Source organism: Haemaphysalis longicornis, unplaced genomic scaffold, assembly GCF_048455015.1.
Source record: "Haemaphysalis longicornis isolate Haplotype H1 unplaced genomic scaffold, Haemaphysalis longicornis Haplotype H1 scaffold_9, whole genome shotgun sequence".
Lineage (NCBI taxonomy): Eukaryota > Metazoa > Arthropoda > Arachnida > Ixodida > Ixodidae > Haemaphysalis > Haemaphysalis longicornis.
Genome location: NW_027526460.1, coordinates 161,048,581 through 161,062,829, shown reverse-complemented (window position 1 = coordinate 161,062,829; position 14,249 = coordinate 161,048,581). Strand labels below are relative to the sequence as shown.

The following is a 14,249-nucleotide window of genomic DNA, read 5'->3' as shown; positions in this document are numbered from 1 at the left end:
CCCACGGCGAGCTTGGTCGCCTTTGTGACCAGTGTCCAGGGCCTCACGGTCTGCCTTCTTCAACTGGAGGTACGGGGCAGAGAAAGTGATGCAGGGCACGATGAACGTCTGCACCAATTTCAGGGCATCGTCTTACTTGATTCCTTGGTTCCTGTTGGTGACTCTTCTGATCATGCTCGAGATTTGCTCGGAACGGTCTTGATCTCGTGTGTGGCCGCGGTTGCCTTGCCGTCGTCGCGCAGGAACAGGCCCTGGATGTGGACCTGCTGCGTGGGCTCGAGCTTCGTGCAGTCGATCGTGACGATCACGTTCGGCAGCGGTTCCTTCTTGGGCTTATCTGGCTGCACCATAAACAGCTCCGACTTCTGCGAGGCACGCTCAGCCCGCAGGTCTTGGCATACTCGTTGATGGTCGTCGCCGCTCTCTGGAAGGTTTCCTCCACCCAGGCTTCGGAACCCTCTCAGGATGTCCACACCGTAATGTCGTCGGCGTAGAACGCGTGGTCCACGCCTTCGATCTTATGGAGTAACCTGTGCAGGGGCACGAGGGCGAGGTTGAAGAGCAGCGGCGTCAAGGCCGACCCTTGCGGAGCGCCCCTGTCTCCGAACTCGATCTGGTCGGACCGTTCCTCTCCTATCCTTATGGTTGCTGTGCGCTTGGTCAGAAAGGTCTCGACATAGCCGTACGTCCTGCGGCTGAATCCCGTCTTGTGGAGGTTCTCCAGCACGCTTCCGTGGGAAACGTTATCTAAGGGCCCCTTGAGGTCTAACGCAAGTATCCCGCGGGGTGAGTGTCTCGTGGCCTTCTCGAACACCAGTTCGTTTAACTGGAGGAGCACGTCTTGGGTGCACAGGTGCTCGAGGAAGCCGTACATAGTAGCCGCCATCTGGTTCGTCTCGTCCAGGAACCCTTGGAGTCTTCAGAGAACCATGCGGTCCACGACGTTGCCGACGCAAGACGTGAGTGAGATCGGGCGCATGTTCGCGATTGTCAGGGGTTTCACACGTCTGCTTCCTTCCATTCCGCGGGTAGTTCCGAGCGTTCCCAGGCAAGGTCGATGTGGTCCAGGAGCTCGGCCGTCGCCGCGTCGCTCATGTCGTTCAGGAGTCGGTAGGTAATGGCGTCTGTGCCGGATGCGCTCTTTTTGTTGCTCTCGTCGATCGACGTCAGTAGTTCTGTGGTGGTAAAGAGCTCGTCGAGCTCCGGATTTTCAAGTCTCCCGTATTCCTCCGGCAGGGAGAACTGCCCGCGCTCCGTCTTGAGATACTTCGATTTGAGGTCCTCGATGAGCTTCTTGCCGTCCCCGGCGTAGGGGTTGTGGACCTTGGTGAGGTTTCGGTTCGTGGCCACCCTACCATTTAGCGGGTCGACCAAGTGTCACGGGAGGCACCATGTCTTGCACGCGTACAGCAAGCCCTGCAGGCCGTCGCACGTGCTCATCCAGTTCTCCGGGCAGAGCTTGGTGGCGTACTCGGAGATTTCCTTGTTCAGCGAGGCTATGCGCTTGGGCAGCTTTGTGTTTCTTCTTGTCGTTTCCACCTCCGAGTCAGCCAGTGTCGAGCCGCCCACATGTGCGCGAGCGTGGCTTCGACTAACGGTGTCTTTGCTGTCGGGGCGATGGTCTCCGTGAACTTATCGAGCGCAGCCTTTGGTTCTCTTGCCCACTCCGCGTACGGTCTTCCACTACTCTCTTCGGCGTCGGCGGAAGATTTGGCCGCTTGTGGCCCGCACTTGCGCATGCTGTCCCAGTCGGTGATCCTCGCCGTGTCGATTTCCGCTCTGAACTTGGGCCCTCTGATTGTCACGCTCAGAATGTAGTGGCCGGATCCCAGGCTGACGTCATCACTGCGGCAGGTCACGTCGAGAGTCCCCGCGAGCCACGAGAGGGCCCGGACGGTGTCCCGGTTCGTGCCGGTTCCCCTTCGGGTCGCTACCCCAGGCTCGTTGGGGAGCACCAGTTCCAGGACTTCGCGAGGGCCTTGCTCCGCTTGGATTGAAACTTGTAACCCCACGTCGTGTACGGGGCGTTGAATTCTCCGAGGACCAGAAGCGGCCTGATCCCCCCCAGCTGCTTCGCCTGACCGACCGTCTCGTCGAAATCGAAGTCCCTGCGTGATGTGACCGCGCTGATTGGAGAGCCCGGGAGACCAGTGCCTGCTGGCGGATTGGGTCCGGACTGGTCAGCTTAGTCTCCCGCTGCTCCAGGGAGGCGGAGCGAAGGGGGTTAGGTGAGTACGCGCAGGAGAATACTATATGGTAAGTGGTGAGAGGGGTATTCCAGTGCTGGCAGTGGGAAGGGTAGATGGTGGGGGCGATGTGGTGTAGGATGGCGTGATTGAAGAATGTGCCAGTTTGTAGTCGGCGGTATGTGTAAGATTCGTAGTTGGTGAGCGTGTACTGAGGAGGAGGGTATATTCTTCGTGTGTGGGTATAGTCAGATAGAAGAGCATTGGAAGTCGTGTCGAGGGGTGTGAGTCAGGTGGAGATAACTGAGGTGTCCGGCTCGCCAGTTCCTTGGATGGGAATGCCCGGGAGTGAAGCGCTCGGGTTGCAGCATGCGCTAGTTCGTTCCCTGGGAGTCCAGCTTGACCAGCTCCCCAAATGAGTGTGACTGTACGATCTTGGGCAGCCGCTGTAGGAGAGGTATGCCTGAGTTGGGGCAAGGCCTGCTTGGTAGAGGCGGCAGGGCTGTTGGGAGTAGTAGATGATTGTTAGGGAGTGAAGGCTTGAGTGGTTTGTTGCGGCGTGGGCGATTGCTAGGGCTTCGGCAGTGTGGACCTTGCATGAGCGGTATGTAGCCGCAGTTGCACTCTACCCGGTGGAGTTGAGAGTGACAAGGGTGGTGCGGTTTGATGTGATGTCTTGGGCGACGTCTGTGTAACCAACCTGAGGGTCGGCTTCATATTTCTTAATGATATAACGTACTCGTGCCTCCCGCCGGCCTCGGTTGTAGGTCGGGTGGATATGTTGTGGTATTGGAGTCACGCGCAGTCTTGTCCTGGTGGTGGGCGGTAGGCGTTGGGGCTGCTCCTCATAATTCAGTGATGGCCAACCGAGCGCTTGGAGCACTGCCCGGCCTGCTGGGGTGAGCGCTAGCCTTCGCAGTTGAGAGGCGCGTTGTGCCTCAATATGCTCAGCAAGGGTGTAATGTAGCCCCAGCTTTAGCAATTTATCATTTGATGTATAGGTGGGCAGGCGGAGTGCCATCTTGTAGGCCTTGCGAATTAAGGCATCAAGCTTGGTGGTTTCGTGCTGCTGAAGGTTATGGTAGGGTGTGCCATATGTCATTCTGCTCAGTTGCACTAATCGGCATGTGTCCGGTTCCGTGTGGCCTAGATTTTAGGGGCGAAGCTCCTCTTGCTCGGGCCCTGTCCCGTCCCTCGTTTCTCCTGTATACGGCACGGCACATTAATGATGATTGTGGTAGGATCCCCCTAGGGATTGGCCAACGAAAGATTGGCCGAAGAGGTCAAAACATTCAACGCGTTCGTTGCTACGGAACAAGGAGAAGAGGAAGAAGAGGTTGTCGGTCGTCGCCTGCGAGCTCAAGACACGTACCGACACAAGACGCTCTGCAGAAGTCGAGGGCCAAGGTAGCTAAAATGGCACACACAGAATTCGCCAACTCACCCATGGAGATTCTCATCATCCAAAACAACCCCTACATAACCATCGATGTCGATCGGCTTGTCAACGGAGCGGTGGTAAGCTTGACGTGTCGAGTCTTTATATGATGTATGGGCGAATGTTTCACGCTTTTACCGATAAGCATTGGAGCTTCACCCCTCTTATCATCATTCACTTCCTGGAGATGGCGGATTTTTTTTACTGCGTATCCTGCCTATAAGGTGAGTCAGCTGGGTGATGGATGCCTGCAGTTGGGGAGGAGTGCTGCTCAGGTGCCGTCATGATGAAAGGGGACTCCAAGGATCCGGAGAGTAGGCACTGTGGGTATTGGTTGGCCTAATATAGTTACTTGAGGGTCGGGGGTGGGTCGGGGAGCGAGCTCTCTGGACCATGCCGTGAGGATCAGGAGGACGGTATCGGCTGGTTCACAAGTGAGGCCTCTGAGACGAAGGTAGGAGATGATTTCGTCCACGGCTTGTTGGAGAGCGTCCTGTTGTTCGACGCTGGAGCCATAGGTGGTCCAGAGGGTTAGATCATCCGCACATAATGCGTGTCGGAGGTTCAGTATCTTCGCTAGTTGTCCAGTAGTTGTAATAGAGCGATATTAAAGAGTAAGGGGAAGATTACCGACCCCCGAGGCGTTCCCTTGGGGGGCGTGTTGAGAGTTGGTGAAGTGAGCGAACCTAGCTTGATGGTTGTCGTGCGTTCACTGAGAAATGCTTTGACATCTAAAAACATACGATAAAGACAAAGCAACCAATGCTAAACACAATAATCACGTTTTTAATCGCTTGTTTGCCGGATCCTTGGCAACATGAGATTAACAGATGTGATTGCTGTCTTCAGCAGTGGCTACTTTGTTTTCATCGTATCTATTTAAATCTCGTATTTTTGGTGCGTGTGTGTCTGTATGTGTGTTTCGAGACAAGCTACTTATACCCGTCTTTCCTTGGACTAAATGAGTTGTTAGTGGCGGATCTGTCTCGTTCTTCTTCCTTTTTCTCTCGTCGTTTGTAGCGCTACATTTCTTGAAGCTTATCACGCAGGATGCACGTGAAGCCCTTTTTACTGCGAACCAGTACATGTCTAACACCCCTGTTTTCATTCCGGTGAAGACGTTCACTCGGCGCCGCTCGGGGTCCAACCATCGCCACTACAATAACTCTATCATGACTGTTATGCTCCTAGCCACTACGGATGCCTCTTTCACAAGTTCCGCATTCGGCTGACAACGGTGGTAGCGCCTTTATCAGATGATTGCGGAGAATCCACAGATGCGCGAATGGGTGTGAAAACGACGAAAAGCTGCGCCGCCGCTTCAAATATAACCGCCGCAGTTGCTCCCTCACATTCCATCCAGCCAAGTTGCTGTGAATCACTCCGGGTCGAAGAGCAACTTGGGCGGCGGGAATGTCGGCGTGAGCCTATAATTCTTCAGATTGAAATGCTCTCGGAGTGACACTTTCCCTGGTGTGTTTCACGCCTGAGTATGCGCATGTCCCAGGTTCCCGGTTTATGCGCGCAAGGGTTGGAAGTGAGAGCAGGGGAACGTGCACACAAAGCTTGGCTTCATGCCATTACAGATGAGATGTCCGTTGTGATGGTGGGAAATTTAAACATCGAAGCCTCACGGCTGGATGCAACCCGTCAGCTGTCTTCCGTAATTCAGCGGCTTCGGTGTGGGATGGTGCCTCAAACCGACGGCGAGATGCCTACGTCGGGGGAGTGATACAGGTGGTCAGGTCTTTGTCTGCTAGAAAAACCTCGAAGTCTTCTATTTTTGAACTCGTTTTAGGACGGGCCCATGTCCTTTGTTTGGAGGAAGAAGAGCGGGAATGGAAGTAACGTCAGGCCGAACACAAGCGCGAATGGACGCGAAAGCAACAGACAGCCGCTGCCACCACCGCAACCCCCGCACGTTCCAGCTCGTCGAGTACCTGCAAATCCTGATAAACAGCAATTTGACGGTTTCGAATGCAGACGTCAGCTAATATAACTTGTTCATCTTGAAGGGCCTACCCAGTGAGATCTTCGACAGTGTCTTTCACTACTAAGCACGCGCACATTACGGGTCACCGATTAATACATGCACGGGCTGGGAGTGGATGTAGCGGGTGGTGAAGGTGCGTATACGCGCAGCAATAGGTTTCATGCTCTTACTGATGATGTGTCCGTTCAGCTGGCGGGAAGTATAAACGCGTACGTCAAACGGCTCAACGTGACCTGTCAAAAGTCCTCAGTGCTCGAGCGGGTTGGGTTGTGTATTACACAGATATTAAGACACCTACTACGCGGTAGGGAAACAGTCAGCTCCACGTCTTCGTGTTAGAATAAAGCTTGGGCCATTCCAAGTTTCATTGAGCTGTTTGGTTAGGAAGCATGTTTGATCAAAAATTACAAACGAACGTGTTTTTTTTTCGTGCACTCCGTTTACTGCACCCAGCTTCGCACATCAGACTCCTTAACAGAATGGACGGGCACAGTTTTTTTGTCTAGCCCAGATATGCACATCTGTCGGCAATGGCAAGTGTCTGTTTTCGTGGCTGTGAGGGTGTACATATGTGTTTTGTGTAAAAATAAAGCTTTCAATCGTTAGCAAGGCCCGGTTGTGTCCTTTTTTCCTGTCCGCCCGCGTTCTATAGTTCGCGCTTAATTTTCAGCAATGTGTGTTCACCAACTAGCTCTACTCTCCATTTTACTAAAGGAGTACTCAACGGAGAGTACTCTCGCGTGAAAAGAGTAGACCACGGCTCAGCACAAAAACGTTCCACTCCGAATCCACCCTGCTTCGTCACCAGTCCCGGTCACCTGTCCTCTCCCTTACCCTGGCACCTATCCAGTAATGGAGACTGTCCACGGTCTGTCATCTTCGTATTAATATTTCTCTTCATCCAAGCTTCTCAAAACTTACACACATAACCGCGGTTCTTTAACTTATCACTATACCCTCCAATGAAGAAAGTTGTTGGGGATACAAACCACACTGTCAAAAAAGTCACGCGCACACACTTTCGAATGGTCGTCAACACTTTTGGAATAATGTTCAAAATACAATGTTCTTTTCTTATGTCCTACTAATGAAGTCCTCGGTTTCGTTAGCTCACAAAAAAAGGATAAGACATCGTGTCTATTTTACACCATGAAAAAACTTCCAGTATGAAGGGCAAGTGTTTTTTGTGTAATTCTATTCAGCTCGCCAGCGAAAATTCCGGTTGAAAGCCCGATCCAAAGATGCATCATCACTTATTTTTATCCGCCCTTTCGGCATGAAAATCACCATGCACCTGGCTTTGCGTGTCTTAGCTCCGCGTGTGCCAATTATGGCAATGAAGAAGGTCCTGGACGTATTTTCTGCCAATAATACCTACCAGGTGTACACTTACTGCTTTGCATGCGGTGACAGACGAAGGGCAGCTTCCAGCCAATTGATTTTTGTAACATGCGCTCGAAGTCACGCGGAACGATGATTTGAGCTTCAGCCCGACAAATTTGCGCTGGCAGAGCTTTCCGTTCGACGCCATATGCTTTTTACGAGTTAGCTGGACGCGACTCGATTTTCTCGCTTCCTCTCCCTTTGGCAGAAGAAATTCCCGCGCCTTCAGTTTACGCTTTTTGCGAACGGAGAAGGGATAGCCACCTTCTTGGCGCAAGAGCTGAGTCCTCCTAGCCACTCTTTGAATAGGACTTCACATAAACTGACCTGCCCACACTGCTGTAAGTGTTGTAGCTTACTTTGACATAGTCGCAATTTGGACACCGGACAGGAACTTCCTTATCACTATCCCGTGATGAGCAGCTTCGCCCAAAAGCGTATACAAGGATTGAAAAGGATGTCTTCTTACTATCAGGATGCTCAGCATAGACTTTGCAAGTGCTACTTGTAGTGGTCGGCACTTGAAGCACGGCCGAAAATACATGCGAAAAAGCGAATGGTTTTGTTCCAACAATTACGTTTTCCTTAAAATGAAGTTCATCAGCGACATGTGTTGCATCAGTGTCTGTGGAAGCCGTACTTGCAACTGCAGCACTCTCCACAGTCGGACTTGGCACCAGAGGACCCCCGCAATAGTGGAACGTTTTTGTGCTGAGCCGTGGTCCACTCTTTTCACGCGAGAGTACTCTCCGTTGAGTACTCCTTCAGTAAAATGGAGAGTAGAGCTAGTTGGTGATCATACATTGCTGAAAATTAGGCGCGAACTATAAAACCCGGGCAGGAAAGGACACCACCGGGGCTTGGTAACAACTGAAAGAATTATTTTCACAGAAAACACATATATACACCCTCAGAGCCACGAAACCAGACACTTGCCATTGCCTGCAGATGTGCATATCTGGGCAAGACAAAAAAACTGTGCCCGTCCATTCTGTTAAGGAGTATGATATGCGAAGCTGGGTGCAGTAACCGGAGTGCACGAAACAAAACACGTTCGTTTGTAATTTTTGATCAAACCTGCTTCCTAACCAAACAGCTTTCAAGTAAGAACCGGCTTGAAAAAGCATAGAGCCAACCACAAACGTAGCCATTATCGGCACGTGTTCTGTTAAGATAGTCAATTTCCTTCTTCGTGAGTGCAATTGAAGCTCTACGGACACACTTCTCACCCCGTCCTTCAATCTTAGCGCCCTCTATTACTGAGTTAGCGTGTTGAAGTTTTTGCCGATAACAAGGCAATCTTCAAACAGCGACTTACAGCCGGATGTGTCCCAGTGAGTGGCGAGATGACCAACCATTTTATTTTTAACACTATTATGGTGCTCGTGCAGGCGGCCATTGAGTCATCTTCCACATTTGTCCGATATACCTTTTTCCACGATTTAAAGGCAGGCCGTAAGGTACGCCTTAAACGCAATCAACGAAGGGTGTTCTGTGCTTTATGTGACACGAGAATACTTCCCTCCCCCAACCGTGGTTCATGCTGCACAGGGAAGACAGTTTCTTTGGGGAAGAGAAGCACACACGTATGCCCACTCCGTTAGCTATTCTTCTTAAGTTGTGCGACACACCAGGAAGGTACGGGATCACCGCCCCTTTTCTCTTAGGCCTTCGTTGTTGGTCTTGTGGTTGCGAGCCCCACAACTCCTGCTTTTTGGCCGTAAGCATACCTTCTGCAACAGAGGCCAACACGTGGCCAGGGTAGCCTGAACCTAACAGGCGCGTCGGTTGCGCTCTGAAGCTGGCTGCAGCATTGTGGCTACATGATTTTCCAAGAGCGTTTGAAAAACAGAGTCGGGCGATGCCGCGCTTCACGGATTTTGAATGTGCTGACTAAAACGGCAACAGCGCTTTTGAACCCCTTGGTTCGTAAGCCCAGCAGACATGAGCAAGGGAAAAAAAGCAGCCTAAAATCTATAAACCTGATTGAATTGCAAACAGCTGTTTCATGCGTGAGTGTCAAAGGTTTCATGCAAGCTTTGAAAAAACGACAAGACACTGGAACCTGTCGATCGATACATTCGAGTTTACAATTCAGTATTACTACAAATCATCCACGTGCAGGAAAATCTTTAGCACATTGCACTCAGAAAGGCAACTTGACACCCCTCCACCGTAATGAGCTAATACCAAAAGGCTCAGTACAGGGGCAATACATGATACTATGCAGATTCCATCGTTCTCTAGAAAAATTGTATCTTCCAATGCCACAAACGTTGATCTCAGGTACAGCAATAACAATTCAAGAAAACCACTACACTCACTCCTTCCGCGTTTTGAAACGCGACTGCTCCAAACAGGTCTATGCAGTCTTCAGTGCAACTTCTTATTTTTCATTTTGGCAGGGAATAATACAAATCCTTTATATCGATCGAAAAGGCACTGTAGGACATGTCGGAGTAGCAGTTCAAGCATTCCACCACTGGAAAAGAATTCCTGTTAAGGAAAGGGTCTTCTACGCAAAGCAAGCTCTACTTTTCCTGTAAAAGCAGGGCGAGGGCTTTCTGCCCGGCGATATTCTCCAAAACAATAGCTCGAAACGGCCAATCGATCTTGTGTGTCTTCACAGAGAAGAACAACTATGGGGTAGAATTTGAGAATCGTAGGCCTGAAAATTAATATGCAGAAAACTAAAGTAATGCTCAATAGCCTCGGCAGAACGCTGCAGTTTGAGATAGGTGGTGGTGGTGAGCGAATCTGTCTACTGAGGCCAAGTAGTGACTCCATATCCCAACCATGAGGCAGAGACATTTGGAAGGATAAGAATTGGGTGGAGTGCATTTGGCAGGCATTCTCAGATAATGAGTGGGCGCCTTTCATTGTCTCTGAAAAGCAAGGTGCATAACAGCTGCATCTTACCAGTACCAAAGTCCTTCAATGCTTAAAAGCATTGAAGGACTCTGCCGGTACTCACCTACGGGGCAGAAACTTGCAGGCTCACTAAAAGGGATAAAGTTAAATTGAGGACGACCCAGCGAGAAATGGAACGAAAGATTATACGTATCTCGTTGAGGGACAAGGGAGCGGAGTGGGTCAGGAAACAAACACGTGTTAGACATATTGGTAAGAATTTAGAGGAATTAATGGGCGTGGGTAGGGCATGTAATGCGAAGGCAAGATAATCGTTGGTCATTAGGGGAACAGAGTGGGTGGGCAGATCAGATCAAGAAGTTCCCGGGGATACACTGGTCACAGTTAGCGCAGGAATAGGGTAATTTGAGATCTATGGGGGAGACCTTTGCTCTGCAGTGGGCATAGATAAGCTGATTGTGATGATCTCTGAATATACTTGCATCTTTTTTTGTTGTGACGTAAGGCGCTTTATTTGAACACAAACATAATCTTCAAAACGCTTGCGCACAATTTAAACATGACATCGTCGTTTTGTTTCGCACACGTGATTTCAACCGGTTAACCAATTAAAATATTTCATTGTGACTAATAAAGCATTAATTTATTAATCATAATCGCAGGGTTACTCGACCAATCGCCCTCCCTACATGACAGTTGCTTCCGCCATTTTATCATGGCTTTAACGACCCGCAATTCCAGAGTGCGTACGAGATGGCGATGTTCTCTGATGGGCATCTTAGAGTAGACTTGGTTCTATTAGATCACATGGTTCTTGTGCTCAAACTGGTCGATGTTCGACGGCAGCAGACACGCTAGGACCATTCAAATGTAAGCCACTGTGTTCTCTTGAGTAACGGTGTCCTAGTCACGTAAGCACTACGGGAACTGCAGTCGTGTTCACCTTGCTGCGGCAAGCTTCGCCATAATGATTGCTTTGGCTGATGGAACAGCTACGCCGGTCAGCAAGCAGTACGCTCTGGCTGTGGTACCTTGATCACCACCCTGGAATTGGCACCTTTGGGATTGGCGTCTCGTAGTGACGAGCCCTGTCTTGTTTTTCCCTTGACAGAAACGCGTGCAGCCAGCGCAGGGCTGCCTGGCCTGTAGCTGGTCATTGGTAATCACTCGTTCTTGTCGTGAGCTCCGCCGATAGAGCTGCAGCACTGTGCTCCCGGAGCGATTGTCGCAAGAGCGGATGGAGGAGCTTCCAGGACGTTTTCACGGGGTCGCCCAATGCGGTCATTGAAGCTTCGCGGTTGCCGCGGATGAGTCCACCGCGTCATTTGAGTCGGATTTGAATTGTGTTATTTGAATCGCCGATGGGGCACACATATTCCCGGAAGCATAGATGCCAGCGGAAATGCCAAGAAAAGCAAGCGGCGGAAGCAGGACGGTCACCGACTTGGAAGCGGCAACAGCAACCTCATTCGTTCGTGACGCCCACCTACATGCTCTGTCCGCAAGGCACCACCATGGGTGGGAAAGACATCCGGAATGTCGGAGGGCATTAAGGTGGACGCGACACTAGGAAGAAAATAGGAGACGGGAAAAACGTAAACGCAAAAATTTGGTATGTCTCTGTCTGAAAATTTATGAAATCATTTATCACGCCCACCGATTGGCAATATCAGCGCGGCCTAAAAGGAGGAATGCGTCAAATCACTCCCAGCTTTGGCGATCAACACTCTGCGCACGTACCCCTAATAGAGGAGGATAAGCCTAATTAAAGAAAGTTGACGATCGTGTTCAAAAGCATAGGTTGAACAGAGAAAACTTCAAGTTCACAGGTTAAATGTTCGGACACTGACATGTACTTGCACACCAAGAAGCTCTATGCGGCCTGATAGAGATATTCCAGGGCTTGTTCATTACCTGTATAAAGCCGATGCTACAACTTAAAACAAAAGCCTCTTCCCCTGGTGCTACCAGCTCGCACTCATAACGACTCATGAGGATTGTGCGCCAGAGGAATAGGAACATTGAGCATAGGGGTGAAGCTCAAAGATATGCCCCCCCCCCTTCCCCCATGATTTCGCAGCTGTAGAAAAATGAACTGCTGGAGGGTTGCAAGCTGGGCTAGTTGGAAAGAGATTATTGGATAAAACCAGCGCGAACTCAGACGAAGACGAAAGAAGTGCAACACAAGGACGGCCGCTGGATCCAGCGGCCGTCCTTGTGTTGCACTTCCTTCGTCTTCGTCTGAGTTCGCGCTGGTTTTATCCAAGAGTAGAAATGAACCGGGATTTTTAAGAAAGTTTAATAGAACATCGGTTAACCGCGTTCTCATTTCACCTTTGAAAGTGAAAAGACTACTTAAGGGACTCAAAAATGTTGCCGCTGCTCGACATTGCGTTTCGCAATAAACTATGAGAAAATCTCTATCGTCTAAGAGCACTCAAGTGCACTGTTGAGCTGCGAATTGTATACGTCGTGGAATTTGGTCTGCATGCAGTCATACTGCTGCGTAGTCTCATCCAGGCACATCCAACGAGATTGTGAACATTATCGACAAAACGGGAACAGTCTGAAAACAGATAGCAGTGCATAGCCCACGCCAAAGGGAGCAAAATGTTTTGTAGCAATCTTTGTCGGAATGAGAAAAGTAAAAGTAGACGACGACGCCAGGGTTCACACATTGAGGTTGATCATCATCATAATCATTGTCATCAGCGTACTCAGGTTTCCGGCAGGACGAAGGCCTCTCTCATTGACCTCCAATTGCTCCCGTCCTGCGCTACTCGAGTATATCATTTACCTTGAATATCTTTATTTCATCTATCCATCGGGTTAATGGCTTTCGCCTTCTTCTAGACCCATATCTTGATATAAACTGTGTTACCCTAATTGTCCACCGGTTGTCGGTTCGTTTCACTACAAGGCCAGCCCCAGTCAATTTATTTTTCTTTTTTTGTTCTGTGATCCAGGTAGATCATTTCCTGCCCCTGGGGCTTATTCTTAACATTATTCGTTTCATTATTGCAGCTGGAGCTACGTAAGTCGCCACCGACAGTACGCACTGGTTGTGCATTTTTTTCTTTTTAGTGACAAAGGTAACTCTTTTCGTTTTTGAGTGCTTGCCGAGTGTTCCCCAACCCACATTTATTCTGTGCCGGGTTTATCTCTCCTGGGCTTTTTGTTTCTTTCCCGCTAGGGGGCGCGAAGAGACAGACGCCTTCACGTTGGCTTGGTACTTTCCCACTTGGTACTACCACAGTTTTGTGGTTTTCGCGTGCCAGAGCGACCAGTCCATTATCTCAACGACAGCAGTACAACCGCAAACTCTGGAACACTTTCCGGGCTCTGAAAGGTAAGAACAAATCCTCCTCAAAGCTGCACAAAATTGCCCTCGCAACTGGATTGCCACTTGAAGAAATATAAAAACTCACTGCCAAAACATTATTCACATGATTCCTTCGAAATTACTCCGTCTACGCCTCACAGTAGATATCCGAGGAACGCGGTCGCCAATGAAGACGGACCTGAATACCTCTTCACTACGGCGGAAATGGAAGTAGCACTTTCACTGGTGAAAGCCAACATTGCAAGTAAAGAGCACCTTGTCAGCATTCCAAACGATATATGAAATCCGGAAACTACCAGCCTGCCGCAAACATTCTGCAGTATACCCAATGCCCAAACCACACAAGTCTTCCGACCGCATTGAAAACCTACGACCGATATCCTTATTGTCGACAACTGTCAGTTACTCGAACGGATGGCCAAACATCGACTCACCCATTATTTAGAGGAGACTTTACAACTCTTTCTCCCAGCCGAAACCGGTTTTCACACTAATATGGGCACACATGACAGTATATGACTTCTCCGGAGAGTCCTCAGTGCCACGACCAGAAGCACACCATCCGGCGTACCTCATATACTAGTTGCAATTGACCTAGGACGGCATCCCACCGTCACACACGCCGCCATTGTGGAAGAAATAGACACCCACTATCCTCGGTGCCGGATGTAGAACTAAATTGCACGTTTTCCCCATAATCGCACTCTGGAGTCCGCTTGGTAACCCTTCTCCCATCCAATTTGGTAACGGTACAGGTGCACCCTAAGGCTCCATCGTTTCACCACTGTTGTTTGAAATTGTCATGCGAAAGCTCGCCATAGCAATTCCTGAATCTAGCAGCGTCCGCATTACGAGGTACGCTGATGACATCACCTTGTGAACTGAAAAAGAAGGCTATGCCATCACTGAATTATCATGCACAGAACTCCAGTCTGCTGTTATCATCCTTCAAGACCTCCTAATATCAACTGGCATGCAGATATGCCCAACCAAGTTTACGGTACTGAAGATAGGTGGCAGTGGTTCTGAACACGA

At 50.0% G+C, this 14,249-nt stretch overlaps 1 protein-coding gene across 7 annotated transcripts in view; it reads left to right on the top strand.

Annotated features, from left to right (window-relative positions):
- The window catches only part of LOC144151343 (dermonecrotic toxin SPH-like), a 120,590-nt gene that overhangs the window by 30,530 nt on the left and 75,811 nt on the right, over positions 1-14,249 (top strand). For 5 of the 7 annotated variants that reach the window (XM_077682354.1, XM_077682353.1, XM_077682357.1 and 2 more), the window contains one exon: positions 13,065-13,220. The exons of the other annotated variants lie outside the window; for them this stretch is intronic. In XM_077682354.1, the coding sequence (XP_077538480.1) occupies positions 13,065-13,220 (156 nt within the window). The remainder of the gene's footprint in view (positions 1-13,064; positions 13,221-14,249) is intronic. 7 annotated transcript variants of the gene reach the window in all.